General features: G+C 35.2%; 1 protein-coding gene across 1 annotated transcript in view; it reads left to right on the forward strand.

Annotated features, from left to right (window-relative positions):
• LOC145089298 (putative disease resistance protein RGA3) overlaps positions 1-17,386 on the forward strand; it is a 35,527-nt gene extending 18,141 nt beyond the window's left edge. The window contains exons 3-4 of the mRNA XM_079027753.1: positions 16,890-17,012; positions 17,228-17,386. Coding sequence (XP_078883879.1) covers positions 16,890-17,012; positions 17,228-17,386 — 282 coding nt within the window. The remainder of the gene's footprint in view (positions 1-16,889; positions 17,013-17,227) is intronic.
• The last annotated feature ends 5,106 nt before the right edge of the window (positions 17,387-22,492 follow it).

Genomic DNA, 22,492 nt, shown 5'->3' on the forward strand with positions numbered 1-22,492 from the left:
AAACAATGAGGGGCTGAAAACAGAAAACGTTCAAGGCAAATTCAATACACGCAACTTGATCAAATATTGGCACCGCGACTACCGACACAATACACAACAATACCCAAAAATCGTTGTTAAACGAATTGATTCGGTCTCGAATCAATAATAATCCGAAACTACTAACACAACGATAACTCGACTCATACACGAAAACATTTGGTAATTCAATACACACGTGAGAGTGCACAGACGTCTACGCACCATCTGTGGGCCCCAAAGTGTAAAATCTTGTTTGTTGGGCCTGGCTAGCCCAATGACCTGATCTTAAGGCCCAAAGACTTCTACCTTACGAGTTGTTGGGTCTTACATGATCTAACACAGCGTAAAAGGACTTTCAATGGCATTTATACTATTGGTCCCCAAGGGTCCTATGGTATTGCTAGTAAAGTCGGTATTTTATGCGAGGCGGGTCATTAAATTATAATACTTAAGAAAATAAACACCTAATTCACATAATACTCAAATATTTCATCATTAATACTCCAAAAAGAGTTATAAGGGTTAACCTAGACTATTACATCAATGATAATGCCTAGCCTGGAAACGCGGGCGTTACATCGGCTTACCTGTTACCTGAGAATACAAGTTATTTTGAAAACGGTTAACATATGGAATGTTGGTGAGTTCATAAGCAGGTTTGATATGAAAATGTTTCGTGTAGTTTGTAAGAAAACAACCCAAAAAATCTGTTATTTTCTGAAAAGACAATTGTTTATATAAAAGTGTGAAGATCCATAAATATATGCATGATGATTTCAAAATGTGTATAAATGAAAAGCTTTGTATTAAAAGTACCAGTGAAAAATGTTGATCTCCCTTGGAAAACCCGTTGTTTTCTGATAACAAACTATCATATAACTGTTCCAATTGTTATTCCATTATAACGAATGATTCTAATTTGCCTTGATTACTCGAATAGTATTGGATTTATTTATTTGAGTCGTTATAACCATGCATGATAATGACTAGTTCGTCTATCTTGGCACTCTGGTGAACGCCGGAATTGATCTTAAGATTTTGTCTCCCTAGACTAGCCGAGTCTACCTATAGCGAACAACTGAGGTGTGGGGGAGTCACCCCCGTATAGATCTATACACAAACTCTCGCTCTCCCTCCAAGAGACCTTGATTACAACTACAGATTACGACCGTCACTCGTTGGTGCCGCCCGTTATTACTCACTTAATCCCAAATGAATTTGATTACTATTGATTATCGACCTGTATTTGTTTACTTGAATTGATGGTAGGCCTAATAAACGAGGAGAAGAGGATTACAAGGTCATACTAATCCCACGTATTATTTATGGCTATTAGGTATACGAAGGGCACGATGGCCGGTTTTGCATTTGATTTATTTGGACCTTACTAGCAATGCTAATGGGCCACTAAGGCCCAATAGCACGTAAAAGCCATTGAGGGTCCCTTAAATATGAAATTGGGTCATAGAAGGCCCAATAACATTTATTATTATCCTTTGGGCCCAAAAGTTATGCTAATGGGTCACAAAGGTCCAACAAGCATGATTGGAACTTTCATGCCCAAATATTTGAATACTTAATTGTTTTAGGTATTGCATAGTTGTCGGAAAGATTGATTTTTAGATTCATAACGACACGAGGCCGGTCGTTATTTAGGATTATATGTGTATTCGTCTTTCTATTTTCGTGAGTTGTAATTTGGCATTTTTGACTCTATATTTTAAAGATAAAATAATTGACTCAAAACTATTGTTTTGAACCCTTTCAGCCCTCGTTAGTAAAAATGACAATTTTAGTCATTTAAAAAAAAAGACATTTTAAGCCCTTAAAACCATTTTCTTGACACTTTTGACCCATAGACTTGTTCAAGTGATATATTTAGCTCAAAACTTATTCTTTGGCAGTTTCATCCCTTCCAGAAAGTGTTTTTCGGTTAAAGCCCAAACTTTTTGCAACTTTCACAATTTTGGCCCAAAATCCAAAAACTTTACATTTTTTTATCCTTGTTTGGAAAAATATCATTTTAATCCCTCGAATTTATTTTGTTTACTCTTTTTCCCCTTGTTTTGAGAATTTTACCATTTCAACCCCTTGAAAATTTTGTTTTTCGCAATTTTTGAGTTAATGGGCCGAAAAGCCCAAAATCTTAAGCCATAAATTTTATTTCTAACCTTTAAAAGAGTATGATGTTCATAAAAACACTTATTTTTATAGTTTTGACTCTTTTAATCCTTGAGAAAACCGCAAATAGCAATTTTTCAACCCAACTTTTGTTTGTTTGACAAATATAGCCCAAAAATGAGTTTTATGTTGCAATATGTATATTTTAATCTTAGAGGGTAATTTTTCTTGACTTGTTTTAGTGTAGTATATCTTAGATCATGTTTATCTTCCTCTTAGAGCCATAGATCTTGAAATTTCTATTCTTTTTGTTACACATTTACCATATAAACACATGAAATCACACATAACATACACATACACATAGATCTACACATTTTACTTGTATTCTCCCCCATAAAACATATGAAAACCGAAAATAGAGGGGTATGAACTCACCTTTGTTTGTTTTTTTCGATTTGAAGAGGAAATGAAAGAAAATGGTGAGATTTTTTGGCCTAGCAAGCTTCTTGGAAGATCTTTGGCTAAGATGGGTTCTAAGAAGCATGATTATGAACTTTCATGAGTTAGAAGGAGATTTATAACAAATTTCAAGAAGCTAAACCATGGATCTAAGCATTAACTTACCTAGAATGATGATTTTTGTGGAAGAGCCTCCTTGAAATGCCCTAGATCTCGAAAATTTTGATAGAGGGTAAGAAGATGTTCTTGAAGACTTAGAGAGAGTTTGAAAGAAGTTTGAAGGTGTGTGTGTGTTTTCCTCTTGCTCTTCGCCGAAGAAGAAAAAAAGAGGGAGAGAGAGAGAGAGAGTTGCATGGATGTATGGGATTGAGTATTGTTTAGTGGTTAGTTTGAATAGATTACCTCCATGTATTAGTGAGGTGGCATGGCTTGGATAATTAGCCATTTTCCCTTTTTTTTGTTTTCTTCTTGGGTCGAGAAAGAGAGAAAAAGGAAAGATTTTGGGCCCTTTTGTGCTTAAGTCCATATTAGGGGCCCACTTTGATGATTTTCGGCCTAATTGGTTTTTAGAGGTGATTCACAGCCCAATATAATTCAAAGAATGAGTTTTATGGCTCGTTAGGTTAATTAGATTTGTTATGGCCCATTAGGGTATTTTACTTCATTCTAGGCCCATTATGGCCCAAAATGTTAAAATAAATGAAAGTGGGTCCAATTAGGGCCCATTTAAGGGTCCTAAGCCCAAAATAGTCAAATTGGAAGCTTATTGGTCCATTAGGCCCAATAAGGAAATCCTAGTCCATAATGGACTTAAACCGGCATTTCTAGGGTTTCCAATTCTTTGTTGACTATTTGAAGTGCTTGTATAGAGTGTTTGATGGAAATTTTGTTGTTATTGAATAAGCATCATACATGCTTTTTACATTTTTGGTTCACAAATGTTATCACTGTTGTTGTTACAAAGCATCAAAATTCCTAGTTGTGACATCATCCCCCCATTAGAGGGAATTTCGTCCCGAAATTCTTTTTAAAGCTAGATTCGAGAATGCGAGAATAGGTGAAGGTACTTCTGCTTCATCTGGTCTTCGCGTTCCCATGTGAATTCTGGCCCACGCTTCGCGTTCCACCGTACTTTCACAATCGGAAATGCGACTTTGCTTAGTACGCTTCACCTCCCTATCCATGATTTCGACTGGTTCTTCAATGAACAGGAGATTCTTGTTGATTTCAATTTCTTCAAGTGGAATGATGAGGGTTTCGTCGGATAAACACTTTTTCAAATTGGAAACATGGAACACTGGGTGTACACTGCTGAGCTCGGCAGGTAGCTGCAGTTTATAAGCCAGTGGACTGATTCGGGCAAGGATCTCGAAGGGTCCAATGTATCGTGGGTTCAGTTTTCACCATTTTCCAAAATGAATAACCCCTTTCCAGGGAGAGACCTTTAACAACACCTGATCCCTGACTTGAAATTCCAAGGGCTTTCACCGTTTATCAGCATAGCTCTTCTGCCGGTCTCGTGATGCTTGTAGTTGAGCTCTGATTTGAACTATTTTCTCCGTTGTTTCACGTATGATCTCCGGTCCCATTAATGCATTGCTTGATGTCTGTCTTCTTGGTTAGCTGAGTATCACCCACCTCAACCTAACACAATGGTGATCTGCATCTACGCCCGTATTATGCTTCGAAAGGAGCAACTTTGATGATTTAGTGATAACTGTTGTTGTATGAAAATTCGATTAAAGGCAAGTGAGTATCCCATGACTTTCCAAAGTCTATCGCACACGCGCGGAGCATGTCTTCAAGGGTTTGAATGGTTCGTTCGCTTTAACCATCCGTTTGTGGGTGGTAGGCAGTGCTCATGTCGAGTTGTGTTCCCAGCGCTTTCTGAAGTGATTGCCAAAAGCGTGAAGTAAACCTACTATCTCTATTTGAGATGATAGATGCTGGCACTCCGTGGAGTCTCATGATTTCCTTGATGTAGGTTCTCGTTTATCGTTCCATTTTGTATGACTCTTTGATTGGCAGGAAATGAGCGGATTTTGTCAACCTGTCGAATATTACCCATATGGTATCCAAACCATCTGTTGTCTTGGGTAGTTTGGTCACAAAGTCCATAGCAATCCTTTCCCATTTCCACTCGGGAATTACTGGTTGCTGTAGTAATCCTGAGGGCTGATGATATTCCACCTTTACCTTAGCACAAGTAAGGAATTTGCTAACATAGGTGGCAATCTCTGCTTTCATGTTGGGCCACCAATAATGTTGCTTGATATCCTAGTACATTTTATCTGAACTCGGATGGATGGAGTACCGTGTCTTATGAGTTTCATTCATGACTACTTCTCTGAATCCCCCAAGTTTAGGGATCCAAATGCGGTTCATGAAATAATATGCTCTGTCCTCCTTCACTTCGAGATTCTTTTCTGTTCCACTTAATGCTTCGCTTGATTTGTTTTTTGTCTTCATGGCATCAGACTGAGTTGCTCTGATTTGCAAGGTCAGGTGCGATTGAATGGTTATGGAGAGAGTTTTCACACGACGATTTAAGTCTTCCTTCCTACTCAAGGCATCAGCTACCACATTAGCCTTGCCTGGGTGGTACTTGATCTCGCACTCATAATCGTTTAGCAGTTCAACCCATCTTCGTTGCCTCATGTTCAACTCTTTTTGATTTAAAATGTGTTGGAGACTCTTGTGGTCAGTGAAAATGGTGCACTTTGTACCATAAAGGTAGTGACTCCAGATTTTCAAGGCGAAGACCACAACTCCCAATTTGAGACATGAAAGCACGTAAAGGTAGCAAGTTTTCGTTGCTAATGCACTATAGGAACCTAGATCTACTGTTTGGATCAAAGGAATAGCTCAATATCATTCAATTATGGGAATAAACATATGAACTCGGCGAGTCTGGGAGATGACTCAGCGAGTGGAGTAGCGTTTTGTTCGATTTAGTCCCGAGTGGACTCGGTGAGTCTGGGAGATGACTCGGCAAGTTGGTTTGGGGTTTTAGACACTGAGTCGAGTAGTGACTAGGTGAGTCTAATAGTGTCACACCCCAAAATCGAGAACGGCGGAATACGTTCTGGGGTGGAGAACGTCATGTACAATATCATTACAATTGCATAATAGTAAAAACAAGAAACAACAACCATTTCATTAATATGGTGATAATAATTATAATTGTGTTATGTAAAGTTTAATAGACACCAAAAGTATAACAAAATAAAAGATGGGTCTTGTATGTGCTCCATCTTCTCCAAAAGCTGCACCTGTACCTATCTATCTTTGACCTGAGGATACAAGTTATTTTGAAAATGAGTATTAGCATAAAGCTGGTGAGTTCATAAGAATTTAGTGTCGATGTAGTATAAAAGTGTTTGCAAACTTATAGTATAAAAACTAAAATTTGTATTTATGAGTAGTAGAAATCCCTAGAAAATCCTATATTTTCCAGAAAAGTACATTGTAAGTTAAATCTTTTGAGTTGTGTGTAAGTATTATCATTGAAAACCCTCAGTTATAAAAGTATGATAATAAATCTCATACGAGTAACATAAATGGAGAAAAGTTATGCCTGTTGACAGTAGTAGCGGTGCAAATTTTCATTAGTAATAGATATTTACATACTTCAGGATGTTAGTTTAGACTTAAGTCTTAGTGTATTAATTTGAATATAGTGTAATTCTTTATGTGACCAACTGTATGATAATAGAGTGTCCGATGACCTTCCCAGTCAATCGTAGTGAAGTGATGTAGTGCCATCCCTGGGTCTAGTCGGCTCGGACTGTAGTTAACAGTCGGGATGTAATAGCGTCAGTCCCGTATAGATCTATACATGTAGTGTTGCTTTCCTTCCAGGAAGCCTTGGTCACAAGTTGTAAGTGCGGTAGAGTATCTTATAGAGGGATAGTGTGTTATACTTTGCATTAGTGAATTCTCTTATGCTTTTGTATTGTAGACTATCAGTATAGTAAGTAGAGTGTTCTCTTATACTTGCATTAACTTGTAATATTAACAATTATAGTGAGTATAGTAGTAGTAGTAGTAGAGGTAACGAGCAGTAGCCTTAACTATACCTATTATAGTTAACTAGAGTGTGAGAATTTCTGCCTCTAATCAACAAAGGTAATGATTAAGATGAGAACTTTCATATCTAACACTTATATATATATATATATATATATATATATATATATATATATATGATATATAACTAAGAAATCAACGACAGTCGGACGGACAACCAATACCCTAAGACCACATCAAACAAGAACAGGAAATAAGGCGAGCTATCGTTCCTAAGTCCTTCAAGTCTTACTTATATAAATATATTAGTGTAGATATATTTTAAAAAGGGAAGTAGTTGAAACATAGTTTTGAAAATAGTTTAATAACAATTTAACCTTGAAAGTGTATTTGATAATTAGTTAACGCAGTATTATTGATAAGTATCTATAAGTGTAGATAAATCTCTTTTTGATGATAAATTGTAAATGACATATGATTTGATAATAAAACTTGTAGTATTGTACTTGTATCCCCCCCTTAAAACATGTAAAAACATTTAAAAGGTTCATTAAGGGGTATGAACTCACCTGCAATGAGTTGATCGGGTGGAAGTGACGGATGAGCGTTTAGTGTCAAGTAAAGACTTGAACACCCTTTAGGACCCTAATAACATATGGAGACATATGTTTACAAGTAATTAGTGATTTAAAATCTAATTAAACACATAACGACATCCTAGTGTGAATAAAAGTTCTATGGTTGAGTGCTAGAAGGCTAATGGGTTGCAAGGAAAGAGTATATGACCTCACCATGGAGTTTACTCTTCCATAACTCACCTTAAGTGAGTTTACAGTTGGGAGACCACATCCCCCATGGGTTTACGGCCGTAAACTCATGGGAGGAGTGTAATTGAGTGTTTTCAAGCCTCTTATGGTTCTAGAAGTGGTTCTAAGGTAATATACAAGGCTATAATGGTGTTTAAGGTTCCAAAAGTGTACTCCCTTGGAGTTTACGGTCCTAGGACCACTCCTTGGGAGTTTACGGCCATAAACCCCATGTTTTACGGTAGTAAACTCTTGGTGTCACAACTGGAAATTTTGTGTCTTGTAATCACTATACTTAAGTAAAACGTTGAACTAAAAACTTAAGAGTATGTGTAATGCCTTCAAAAACTTCAATCAAATGCTTCATACAAGTACTACAAATAGTCAACAAGCAATTGGAAACCCTAGAAGTTCTTGTTTAGGTCCATTTTGGACTAGGACTTCCTTATTGGACTCAATGGACCAATAAGCTTCCAATTTGACTATCATGGGCTTATAACCCTTAAATGGGCTCTAATTGGACCCACATTCATTCATTTCAACATTTTGTGCCATATTGGGCCTAAAATGAAATAAATTAAAAATTTTTGCACCATGATTAACCTAAACTAGCCTAACATAGTGTGAAAATCATATTATATTTTTTTAGGTTAAAACTCATCCAACCTAACTTATACATGGGCTTAGGGCATTAAAGCCCAAAATTTTCCTTTTCTTCCAAATTCTCGGCCCAAGGCCCAAATCCAAGAAGAAATGAGGAAGGGTTGACTTAATGCATGCCACCTCACTTATATCCCACATATCTCCATGCAACATCTCATACTTCTAGGAATACATCACCTCAAGGTCCATTTCTTCTCTCCCTCTCTCACTCTCGGCCGAAACACACACACACACACACACACAATTCTCTCATAATTCTCTCTCAAGAAAACTCCCTCCATCCTTCATCAAGATCTCGAAAATTAGGAGGTTTTCAAGGGGATATTTCCACAAACTCTTCATCTAAGGTAAGGTTATGCTTGGATCTATGACTTAGATTCTTTGTTTTAATCAAAAATCTCTTCCTAATCCATGCAAAAATCATGATCTTGCATCCTAGAACCACCTCAAGGTCGAAATCTTCATCAAGGGGTGCTAGGGCCAAAAATCACCAAACTTTCTTCCATCTTTTCTTCAAAAACCGAAACCACACCCCAAGGTGAGCTTCATACTCCCTATTTTTCTGTTTTATAAGTTTTATGGGGGAGGGGGAATACAAGATATACTTTATGTGTTTTGTATGCCTTGTATGATTTTCTATGCTTATATGTGTGTTTTTGTGTGATTATGATGTTGGATCTAGCCATAAACCCCTAAAAATCAAGATATACTTTATGCTAAATGATACTAGCATAAATTATATTACTACATACAAAGTATTCCAAGAAAAATAGCTAAGTGGCTTAATAACATCTTCTTTGGGCTAAAAACTCATTTTTGGACACAAAATGTTAAAAATATAAAGTTAAAGGGGCCAAAATGACATATTACGAATTCTGATGGGTGAGATGAGTCAAAACAGTTTCAATATTGTATTTTCTGGAAATATACTCTTTTGGAGGATTAAAAATATAAATTTCAAGCTTAATGGGCTAAAAATGACATTTTCGGCCCAATAGGGCCCAATATGCGAAATTTTCTGTTTTGAGGGGCTGAGCCTGTGTTTTTCTATAAAACAGTGGACTATTAGTGTTCTAAGTCCTTTTCAAGGGTTAAAAATGCTTTTCATAATTAAAAAGGACCAAAGTTGCCAAAATTTTTCCAATTTGGGACAAAAATGTAAAAATTGCGAAAAAGAGGGGCTACAACCGAGAAAACTGTATTTTCAGGGACTAAAACTATTTTCAACTAGGAATATGCTGAAAAATGTCAATTGCAATAAGTTTTGGTGTTAAAATGACAACAAAAAATGGTTTAAGGACTAAACCGGAAATTTATTTATTCCAAGGGTTGAAAAAGTAAATTTACCAAACAAAGAGGGGCTGTAAACAGAAAATTTTCAATGTTAATTCAATACATCCGTTGTGATCAAATAATGACACTACGACTATCGACGAATTTCAATACACAACAACACCAAAAATCGTTATCAAACGAATTGATTCGGTCTCGAATCAATAACAAACCCGAAACTACTAACACGACGATCACTCGATTCATACAAGTAATATTCGGGAATTCAATACACACGTGAGAGTGCACAGACGTCGACGCACCATCTTTGGGCCCCAAAGTGTAAAATCTTGTTTGTTGGGCCTAGCTAGCACAATGACCTGATCTTTAGGCCCGAAGACTTCAACCTTACGAGTTGTTGGGTCTTACATGATCCAACACAGCGTAAAAGGACTTTCAATGGCTTTTATACTATTTGTCCCCAAGGGTCCTTTGGTACTGCTAGTAAAGTCGAGAATTCACCAAATGCGGGTCTGGCCAAGGGTTCTTCGCATTCACTATAGCCTCGACCGACTAATGGGATTATTGAGATCTTCGTGCCCTCTCTTCTCCTCGGTCGTGGGGCTACACGAAGTCAGGGCGGTTGGGTTACATGAATAGTACGGACGACGCCTACGGGATCGTTAGTATAATTGTAAACTGGTCGTTTGTGTAACGCGTGTTTATAATAATTCACCATGCGCAATAATCCGACGTCGCCTGGAATCAATGACTTCACATGCCGCGGTGGTACAACAACTACATGGAATTCAAAGTGTTAGGAAAACAACGGGTTTTCCTAGGGTTTTTTTTTCAATACATACAGTTTCGAAATGTACACAAGTTTAATGAACACTTTTTACAACTATAGAAACAAACAAGCATACTTATGGATCTTCACAAACTTTTTCATAAACTCTTTTCAAAAAATATCGGATTTTCTGGTAGTTTTCAAAATAATACAAAACGTTGCTTTTCAAATACCGCTTATGAACTCACCAACATTTCATATGTTGACGTTTTTCAAAATACTTGTATTCTTAGGTAACAAGTAAACTGAAGGAAATGTATTCAGTGATGGCTTGCAGTTTGTTTATCTATGATCGAACAATTTATTTTTGGGAATGTAATATTAAAACAATGTACTCAGTGTAAACTCTACCAGTTGTACTATATTAATGCATGGTGATGAATGATGTTATGTTTCATATATATTCAATGTTATGGTATTCAATTAAGTCACGACAGCCCTCGGACATTTCCGCCGTCTGGTTCGGGGGTGTGACACTTGGACACCCTCCATTCTTTGATTTCAAGGTCTTTGGTTCATTCCTAACAAGTTCTAATGAGGGTGTAAGGCTTTTTAGGGGTTTAGAGGGTCATTTGGCTTGGTTTAAGGGAGTTTACGGTCTAAGCATATGCTTGGGCCGTAAACTCTAGTTTACCCTTCAATTGTTGATGTTTGATTGTCCCATGTCCGAAATAGCAAGTCCTTAAGCCATATCTTAAGTCTAAATGTCGTTTGGAAGTGTTGTTGGGCTTGTTTGCATGTTTAGAGGGTGTTTACGGTCTAAGCATGTGCTTGGACCGTAAACCCTCTTTCAAGCCCTAAAAATTGTTGGTTCAAGGTCCAAACACTTCTAGATTAAGTCCAAAACTTGTTTCTAAGCTTAAAGGGAAGAGATTGGGCATTTTTGGCACCATTTTAGGTGTTTACGGCCTAAGGAGCTTCTTAGGTCGTGAACTCCTTTCATTTAGCTTTCTTGAATGATTTTTGGGTTAAAACACAAATCAATGATGTCTAGAACAAGTTAGGGTAAGAGAACTTACGTTTTGGAGGTGGAAACTTGCGGTTTTCGGGTGAAATCGGACTTGAGGAGAGAGAGTAGAGAGAGAAAGTGTGTCTAGAGTGGTAAAAGGTTTCTATGGAGTGTCCACCCTCCTTTATATAAGGCTTGAGTGTTGTACCCGGTATACGACTACCCGATACTTATGTTTAACGAGGTTTAAACTTTTTACCCGATTAAATGATCGTAATAAAAAAATAAACTTTTTCCAATTAAATGGAAATGTAAATTATGTGTTTTTATTTATTCTATTACGACGATAATAACATAAAATACAAATAAATAAAACATTTATTTATTTGTCGACCCCAATTTGACGGAACTTTTATTAAATAGAATATTCTATTAACGGAATTGGGTTATAAATGACAGAATAATTTTTGGGTTGTCACAGATAGGAACCCGACGAGTCGAGTTGAGTGATCCTTGAATCTGTAAGGATTTAATGAAAAGGAAAGCTAGACTCAGCTAAGTGGTCAATATGGACTGTTGACCATTGACCATTGCCTTTGACTTTGACTAGGGATTTATAATACCTTCCAAGGGTATTTTGGTAATTTGAGTAGTTATTGAGTGGATTACTCATGGATACAGGCGAGGTGGTTGAAGCTTTATCTGGAGGAGTAGTCAGTATCTTTCCGAGCAGCTAGCGAGGTGAGTTATCCTCACTGTATCAATAGGGTCTAAGGCACCAAGGCTGACCCTTAGGTTATTACTCTGATTTTAGTATGATATATGCGATTATGATATATTAGATTGGTACCAGGATAAACAGGAAGTGATATGCTATTTTGATTAGATAGATTGGTATGCTAGTGACCGGGTTAGGTCGGTAGTCCAGATATATAAGAGTGCTATGATTGATGATTTGTGAAATAATGATATCTGATTTGTATGTTAGAATATGTTATCATGTGCACACAATTATTTGTTTGGAGCTTGGGTTGAGGCGGTCCTGCTTTGTGCTGAAGGCCAACATACCCAATGAGCGGTCCGGATGGACTGTGGCCCTACATAACAGCCCAGTCATACCGAAAGCTCGGAGTAGATCCATATAGACTGTAGGCCTGGTAAGGCGGTCCGGTCAGGCTGAAGGCCCAGTATGCATGTTGTTATTATCTGTTATTGATATGGTATATCGGTGTGGTATTGGTATTTTTGGGGTAACTCACTAAGCTCTCGGGCTTACAATTTCAGTTTATTGTTTTAGGTACATCAGGGGATCGTGGCAAGGCAAAGGCGTGACCATACCTCTCCTCATCCTTATGATTTTGTTACTGGAACACTCTGATGAATAATGTTTGAAAACAATTTATGAATCAAGTTATGTTTGGATGATTTTGTAAACCATGGATACTTTTGGGTTGGTTTTGAAAAGTTTAAACTTTTGGAAAATTTTTATGGATGTTACAATTGTAACGTCCCAAAATTCAAGACTAAAATTTCTTTTAATAAAACATTACTTTAAGTGAATTCATCATTCCAAAACGTAAATAGAGTTTCAATTTCCAAAATACATGTTCGTTATCAGAGTAAACATTCCCAGGCTGTCTAATCTATGGTGTGTGCCATGCGATCACCCCGAACTCCTCCCTCCGCTACCGGAAGCACCCGAAACCAAAATTGAAAACAGTAAGCACGAAGCTTAGTGAGTTCCCCACCCTACCACATACCATACACAACCACATACTGCACATACCGGGACACGCCCGCTAACCTGGGCCTCGCCCCCTACAGGCCCCGCCTGGCTTCGAGCCCCGCTCGGATACAGATCTGTTTCAATTAGGCCTTGCCTGTCACAGGGCCTCGCCCACTAACAAATAATAACACATAAACATATCACAACACATAAGCTAAACACATACAACTGATCCTGTCCTAAGGCCTCGCCTATCCGGGGCCTCTCCCCTGCCCTGCTACTGATGAGTCATGGAACCCCATCCATGCTCCTACTGATTGTGAGATACGGGCCCAACCCACACTCACTCTTTTCCTAACTCGGGCCTCGCCCTTGATCTGCTGCTAATGAGATGTGGAACACCATCCACACTCTGCTATTGGTGAGTTATGGGACCTCGCCCACACTCACCTCCCTAACAGGCACATACAAGCATCACACAGACAACAAATATAAACTACCACATAAACCATTCCTTGGGCACCCGCCCGCTACCACTGGACCTCGTCCTGAATATCATACTAGCATACTGTGCCTAGGTCTAACCCCCGTGTCTTCTACTCATAACTACATGGGCCGACATTGTGGACTTAGACCCATTCACACAAAGGGAAACTCACCTGCACTGGCTGAACTTGCTGACGATCCTACTAGCCGCTGCCCGACACTCTCTGAACTCCTGCTCCACTCGCTCCCCGAGCTACCAATATCAATGCAACACTGAGTCCAACTGACCCCCGAAAGACAACCAAGTCAACTCTGGTCATAGTCAAAGTCCTGGTCAGAGTCAACCTTCCAGGTCAACCCTACTCGCCGAGTTCATATGTTCAGAGTCCTTCCATTCGCGACTCGACTCGCCGAGTCAGTCCATGACTCGCCGAGTCTACCGATTTTCAAGACCTGACCTGTCCAACTCACCGAGTCTCCATTCGACTCACTGATTCGAGTCTCAACTCGAAGGGTTTGGGGTTTCGCGACCTGACTCGCCGAGTCCAAGACAATCTTCAACATACTCGCCGAGTTGTTCTTCTAACTCGCCGAGTTCCTCCCCAACATCATCTGACTCGACGAGCTGTTCACCCCACTCGTCGAGTTCCTCCAAATCTTCATGCTACTCGCCGAGTCCACTCAAAGGACTCGCCGAGTCCATTCAGATCTCCATACATGTAGAGGACTTTTGAGTCATGTATGGACTCCAAATTGTAGATCTACCCTTCCCAAGCCTATTCCTCACGTAAAGTTGCAAAATTTACGTGTAGAGAAAGAGATCTAGGCAAAATACACCATAAACTAGGGTTTAAGGAAAAGAGGCTCCATAATCAACTCAAGGGCAGATACTTTATGCTTCTCAAGACCATAATATGCTTAGATCCGAAGTAGCAACTTCAGATATGGCTTCTAACTCAAAAGGGGTAGCTAATCATGGCTAAAAAGCCCCCAAAACTCATAACCAAAATAGATCTAAAGGAGGGAAACGACTTAATACCTTCAATAACTCAGAAAGTTTCCCCAATCTTCAGTTCCAAGGCCAATCCTTGAAGCTTCAATGATTCCCCCTTCTTCTTCTTCCTTCAAATCACTCAAAAATGGCTTGGAAGCTTGAATGGGCAACAATGGGGCTTAGGGTTCGATCTTCTGGGTGAAAGAGGCAGTAAAGGAACCCTAAGGGAGAGAATGAGACGTTTAAATAGGCTCCAAGTCCCGAATTTAGGTTTTTCCTTGCACAGACCAGACTCGCCGAGTCTCCTTGGCTGACTCGCCGAGTCGGTCACTTACTCTTCGACCCGGATCCCGCTCGGGCTCGCCGAGTTCGTCCTTGGACTCGCCGAGTCGCCCTTAAAATTAGGGTTTTATTTCCTTTCTTGGCCTTCCAAATTTTGGGTGTTACAACAATCCCCATTTATGCTCTTTGCATTCTTAAGTTTGTTATGCATAACATGCCAATTTGGTTCAAGAACCTAAAAGAACATAAAAGAATATTTTGTTCAATCATAATAATATAATATCACTTCTACCTTTGTTAGTTGACAAAAGAGAGATAAAAAACCACAATAACATCAGATTAATAAATAAATAAATAGGAAATAGCAATATATATATTTCTTTACCCATAATAACAACATACTCATAGCATGAAACTTACACAATATACTATATTTTTTTTACATAACATACTTACCTTTTTACTGATAATAATTATATATTGTTATTATTGGTAAGGAAATGTGAGTACATTGTTATTTAAAAAACTCAAGAACGTTGTTTTACTTTTACCTCAAATGTTAGATAATGAAGAAGGCTATTTATAAATTTAGGCATATTCCTACATAGTATTGATGATGTAGAGATTGTAGTTTCATGCATATCACATGCACATGCACCCTACAACAACAAGAAAAGTATAATTACAAAAAATATAAATAGTAAAATTAAAAGGAAATATTTTTATTTTTTAATAAATATTTATGTCAGGGATATTTAGTCTCATACTTGATGTAGTTGCCAAGCTGCACAAAGCTGCCTATGAACATGTTTGCAATGTAATAGAAATCGAAAAATTAATTGATATTTTGTCAGAGCTTTTCTTGATGTCATAAGGGATAATGGCCATTGAACATGTAACAGAAATAACAACTTACTTTCATTAAATTGATAATTAGATAATTATTTTATCTCGTACTTCAAACAAGTTTTAAATGCAAGAAATAGTAAAGTGGTTTCATTTATTTTGTGTATAAAAGCATTGTACTTTTGAAAATGCTTTGTATTTGAATGACATTGCTATATATAAGTAGGTGGATTTTTCAAAATACAATGTTGTAATCAGAATAAATGATAGTAAGATGTTGTAATAAACAAATCAATGAGAGTGTGTTGTTATTTCTTGCACTTAATGAAAGAAAGAAAAGGTGTGTTTAATTACCCTTTAATTAACAGAAAATGTTTCCATACCGGTTATCAGGGGCTCTTCTACAACATTGGGCTTTGAAATTGTCTCACCATCTGTTTGAACATCCTTGGGAATGCTCAATCTTTTTAACAAAGAACATATGTCCTGAAAAATAACTATAATATAATGCCCCATTATAAAATATTAATTATTCTCAAAGTAGAATGTTGTAAAAGGAGTAAATGAAAGTATATAACTGTCACGAACCACATAACATGTGACATCTTCATGCAAAGGACCTGCTGCAGATTTTGTTGAATGCAGTGCAAGGTCCAACAGATATGGAAAATTAAATTCAAATAAATAAAAAAGTAAATTTGAAAAAAAAAATGCAGTGTACTTTCATTTATTTGTGTATTTATATTTATAACATCAAACTCTTGCAGAAAGATAGTCAGGAAATTGAGTATTTTTCACATAAGCATATATTTGTTTACAAATATGTCCTTATTTATTTTTCCTTACTTTTTCTCAGAGAATTTAATTGGTAGAAAGAGAAACAATAATTCTTATATATATATATATATATATATATATATATATATATATATATATATATATATAGAGAGAGAGAGAGAGAGAGCCAGGTTCAAATGTTTATAGCAACTATTGTGTGCATGTATGCACCAATGAGTATTGAGGAAATAATAAACATTAAATAATTCATTTAAGGGTGTTATAGTAATCTTTGCATATTTAATATTTGGTAGATAATTAATATGTTTGTTATCCCTTTAAACTAGATTATGACATGCGAAAAACGCGGGGAACATATAAAAATACATATAAAAATATAAAAAGTGGGCACAGTAATTAAAAAGAAAGTAACATAAATAGAATTAGTTTTATTGGTAACATTGAAAAAAACAATGAAATGCTTGAATATCTATAACCGATGAAGGACCACTTTGTAAACAATATTTTTTGTTTTATTAGTTGGACGACCTTGTCCCATATGAGTACCTTCAATAGTAAATCTTTTTAATTTATACTCTTTTTAGGTTCGGGAACCAATGTCAATTGTAATTTTTTCCCTTCTTGTTGATATATCAATTAATGCAATACAAATTGGTGCTACATTTGGAGCTTTTAGTGTTATTAATCGATTTGTTAATGATCTTCCAGTAAGTTCATGTTTTTTTCAAAAAAAGTACAACTTTTTATATTTTCTTTGAGTTAATGTTTTATTGATTTGTAATAATAATATGATTGGTGTAGGAGGGTCCTAAAACACTTATATGAATTACATTTGACTCATTGCAACAGGTTATTTTTTTTAAAAAAATAACCTTTCAAAAAGAATTATTCCTTCAAGCTATTTTGCATTTTTTTATTGCAGCCATTGATTTTTTTAGTTCCATACATATATGATGTTTACACTCCTCTCCCCTCTAATGTTATTGTTCAACTTTCTAAGGTGATGAAGTTACCAAAGACTGGTGTTGACGATCATTGGACATTAGCAAATAACATAAATGCTTTTTCAAGAATTTTGTAAGTAAATCTATTTCTAACTCAAGTTACGACAACACCCTTGTGTTTGTGTGTCGTGTGTTTATCATAACATTTATTAAGGGTATTAGCATCAATTTATACATATCTCCAAATATAAGTCAATTATAATCAACTGGCAAACTACTCCTTTTTCTTAAGTTGGCAAAAAACTTTAACCTGGAGAACGCAAGCGCGACCTATATGAAAACCGTCAAATGTCCTCTAAAATCTGAAATGTTGTAAGTTGTATTTGTAGTTGAATTATCTGTTATTTTTCATTTTCATTTAAGTTCTTTTTGGGATTAAAAAAAAAAGGAAAAACAACATAATTTCGTTAAATGAAAATGAAAAATTCATAATACAAGGCTACAATTCATATAAAACCCTAAAATGATAGCTCATAACATTGACCTAACTCATCTAATTTTGTATCATACGCTAAAAGAACAAATAAAAGAATAAAAAAGCAGTTGCAATTAAAACCTTGTTTTGTGTACCAATTAGTTGGCATAAAATTCAACAGTTCTTGAATATACGAATAGTCTACTCTTCAAAAAATGAAATTGGAAACTATAATAAGTAAACAGTTCGTGTAGATGTGCAGTCCGTAATCAAATCCAACCGTCTGATTATGCCTGAAGGGCTAATTTCTCATGGAAAGCATGACAAAATCACCGATGAGAAATTCCTTTGGTGGCAAGTTAAAAAGCTTTTTGAATGTCAAATTCTTGTGAGGTGACTTCATATTGAGCTGTCAAGAAGTTAGAATAATTCGTATAGATGTGCAGTCCATAATCAATACTCCTATAATGCAAAATTTAAAAGATTTTACAAAAATATGAAAATAAAACGCCCTAAAAAAGAAGTGTAAAAGGGTCATTTACTAAACTTTAGATGACTGCAAAAAAGAAACGCTCTTTGTTCATACTTACTTCACACAGACATTATTTTAATAATGCAAATGTCAATTTACCTATAAGGAAATTAAAAATAAATAAATAAGCCAAACCTGAGATCCTTTTTGACAACATATGCATCCAAATTAACTATATTGGATCTTGGAAAGCACATGTATTGGTTAATGAAAGTGAAGGATATGGAATTGATTTTCCAACATCCACTTTTGGGTAACATCCACTTTCATATCCCTTTTACACATACTTTGGCTCTCGTCATGTGCGATTCGTGCTTCTGTTAAAAAATACAAAGTTATACAACCATATAAATCAGATAAGAATTGCACTTTTAGAAAGCATGCATATTATGTAATAAGGTTAGAAAATGTTTGGTCTTCAAATGTAAGAATCTTAGGAATGACCTAACTACAAAGATTCCCAAGTATAGTGTCCCACAGTTGGTTTTTTATTCTAGTGAAGTGGATTGTATCCCATTACCTCAATGGTATATTATCTAAGAAGGTAAGAATTAAGGCCAAATGGAACTTGATGGCAAAACACCATTCTTTCGTTGGTTATACTGAAAAATATATAAATTTTATAAATTCTTGGAAGTGGATATATTTTGTTTTGATAATTAACCTTCTATACATAAAAATCCCAAAATTTCCCGATGATAAACTTTGATAGTACACGATCATTACAATTTTTTTTTGTCTCAATAGATTAAGCATCTAATAACGGCTTAAGGATATGAATATAAACTAAAGAACTACATACAATACATACCTAATAACCTCAAATGCTCCAGAACTTCAAATATTTTTCTCTCAACTTTTACATATTGACGGCATGTCTCCAATGGGTTGAAGCGCTTCAAGACTTATGAAATTGTTCATAATCTTGAATGATAACATAATACTTTTTAATCTTAATCCAAACATAAATTTTATTCGAATACCTAAAAAACTACATTATGGTGTCCCTGCTTTACAACATTAGAAAAATAAATAAAAAAAATTCATACCTTTTTTGCAACTTCTTCATAAATTACATGAAAAGATCTATCAATCTTTTTGTGGTTAAGGATTTAATCTCCTTCATCATACCAAAACATAGTATATTAATGATTCATTATTCATGATTCATCCGAGCCAATTGCAAGGTTTCTAGGATGATGATCAACATGAAAGAAATCGGTTGGTATCTACATAAAATAGGAAAATATATTAAAAATTCAGTAAAAAATAAAAGCATTTTTTATTTTTTTAATGAGCGTGTTCATCTGAGTGTTGGGCGTCTTATTTTGGGAGTTTTTTGATACTCTTTTTTAGTCCAAAAGAAAAGTTCCATTTATTTTAGAGACAAAATTATAAAATTATTTGACCACTTCTATTTTTTATGATCATACAGATAAATGTTGACCATTTTTTTATATTATTTTACCAACTACTCAATCAAACTGAATTCTGGAACTAATAACCCACCTAATATCTTTTGACGACAACTTCTCTGTCTATTCTATCATTTTCTACAACTAAAAGCAAATACAAAAAAGAGATATATTTAACTATCATATTACTTGTTCCATCACTAACAACAAAAAAAATCTAGCAAGAAACATATTTGAAGATTGAATTGCTACTTGATGCAAACCTGATGCAAATCGACTCTTTTTTTATTCCCTTTTTTGTTTATCTTCATCTGTTGATACCATAAAAGAATGATATTTGCAAGATGGTGTTATATGTTCTTGAGGTACTGAATGTCAGTTAACATCAAGAACACATCATAATTGTGTTCAACAAAAACCCAAAATCAACATCAAGATAGCACTGAAGAAAAAAGTAAGCACCCAAAAGCTATATATATATATATATATATATATATATATATATATATATATATATATATATATATATATAAACAAAAAATGGTGAAAAAAATGAGGGAAAAGAAGAAAACAGTAACAAAAATCGTATAAAATGCAAAGAAAGAGGTTGAAGTGGTGTAGAAAACAAACCTATGAATAAATCAAAAAGACGAACGCGTTAACTGTGTGTATATGTCGTCTTTCTAGTTTCTGCAACAGATAGAAAAAGGGAGGAGGAGAAGGAGCGACGATTCCCTTAATTCCTGAAAGCAAGTGTAGAAATTAGGTTTTTTTCATCAAAATTGAGAAATAAACACCAGAAATTGAAACATAACAAATCAATTATAAGTTGTTGTGCGGAGAAACGAATAACTGACCGGAAGAAAGAGAGCCCTAAGGTGAAACGCAATAAATATGAAGAAAGGGAAGGAGACGAAATAAATGAGTGCTTGCGGTTGTGATGATAAGATGAAAGGGTTCGAGGTTACATAAGGAGGAATTAAAGAGATAAGATTATGGATTGTCTGCGCATAGAGACATGAGAAGAGAAATTGTATCTGGATTCGAGGTTGTAGAAGGGAGAATCGATTGAATCGTTGTGAAAGAAGACGTACGTATCATTAAAATTAGTGGGAGAATCTTTCTTATGTATCTTCCAACACCATTGATCTTCATATTTTCTTCCCTGCAATAAATTGAAAATAAAATAATGTCTGTGTTAATGATTTTCAAACCAGAACAAAAGAAACGGATAATGAAGGGTGGGGTTGACCAAATGATGATATCATTAATAAATTTCCTAATTTTAAAAATAATTTTATTTTTGGTGAGATTTAATTGTCATTAATAGATTTCCTAATTTTAAAAGTAATTTTATTTTTGGTGAGATTTGATTGTCATTAATAGATTTCCTAATTTTAAAAATAATTTTATTTTTGGTTAGATTTAATTGTTATTAATAGATTTCCTGATGCTAAAAGTAATTGTCATTAATAAATTTCATAAAATTGGTGGACAAAAAAAAAGGTTGACCAAATGATGATGTTAGCATAACGATCTAAAGGTGGAAAAGATATAAATGAAACACAATCAATGACTCTAATTGTTAAAAATGATGTCACAAAGTTTCTCTTTTAATAATATTTAAAGATTTAAAGATATGAGATGTCAAAGTCAAAACCTGTAGAAAAAAACCCTACAATTGCGTCTTCAATTTTCTTTCTCCGCATCTCTGTTGTCTCCCTGGTCGTCTTCTTCATCGACCCATCAACGATTTTGGGAGCGCTCTTCAATCGTTAATCATAAACACCACCACCAAGACACCCAATTAGCCCTAGTTGCAGGTATGGTTGTGTTGAGTTTTGATTAATTATTATATTTTTCTATCGATCATTCTATGTATTTCACATATAAACCCTATCAAATTGTTTTATCATCTTGAAAGACAATATCAAGAGAAAAAAAATTCTTGTGAAGTTGATCTCTTTCTATGCCGGCTAGAAAGTAATTTTTTTTTGTAAATCTATTCATCTAAACTTTCTTACGTGCCTTAAAATTTGTAACTTGAAACTTTAATTGATTAGTGTTGATTATATATTTTAATTGTTTTTCTTTCTGTCCGTTAATTTGCACTGTCGTTCCTTATTCTTTTCTTTCTGTCCGTTAAAAACTCAGTCTCACCCTTCTAGTATAAATGCATTTAAGTTCAAATTTTTGACCTTGATTGCCCCTCTTCATTTTCAAGTTTAAAGGTCTGGGAGATTGTCTCAGAAGCAGATTATACTAGAAGGGTGAGACTGAGTTTTTATGTCAATCGTATATGTGTATGCACATCTGATATAAATACATCTTTGTAGTTATTCATTCAAAATACATCTCTGTGTTTCATGATATTTTCCTGCATTTATATTTCAAATGTTTTATTCGTTGGGTATATTCTTGATAATACAAATTCTTTAAGAATATTCAAAACCATTCTGCAAGAATAGTTTATTCTGTAAGAATATTATTGTTGTATTCTGATAGAATTGTAATTAATTAGTTATGTGTTTAATGTGCAGTTGTTACAAGTGTATCACTATACAATATTTGGCAATGAATTTGTGATAGAAATGGCTTGAAGACCTGATGGGAAAGACTTGAAGAATGAATTAAAGAATGATCACACTCACTGTTTAAGAATGTTGTTATTTTTTAAGAATTACACTTGTTATTCTTTCAGAATATTGTTATTATTATATGAAACACAATCATACAATGTAATAATTTGGTATATTATTAGTTCAAGAGTCAATTTTATGTATTCTTTCAGAATGTATTTTCTAGTTTATGATTGACATTC

Source organism: Lactuca serriola, chromosome 2 (genome assembly GCF_051521515.1).
Source record: "Lactuca serriola cultivar US96UC23 chromosome 2, Lser_US96UC23_V15, whole genome shotgun sequence".
NCBI lineage: Eukaryota > Viridiplantae > Streptophyta > Magnoliopsida > Asterales > Asteraceae > Lactuca > Lactuca serriola.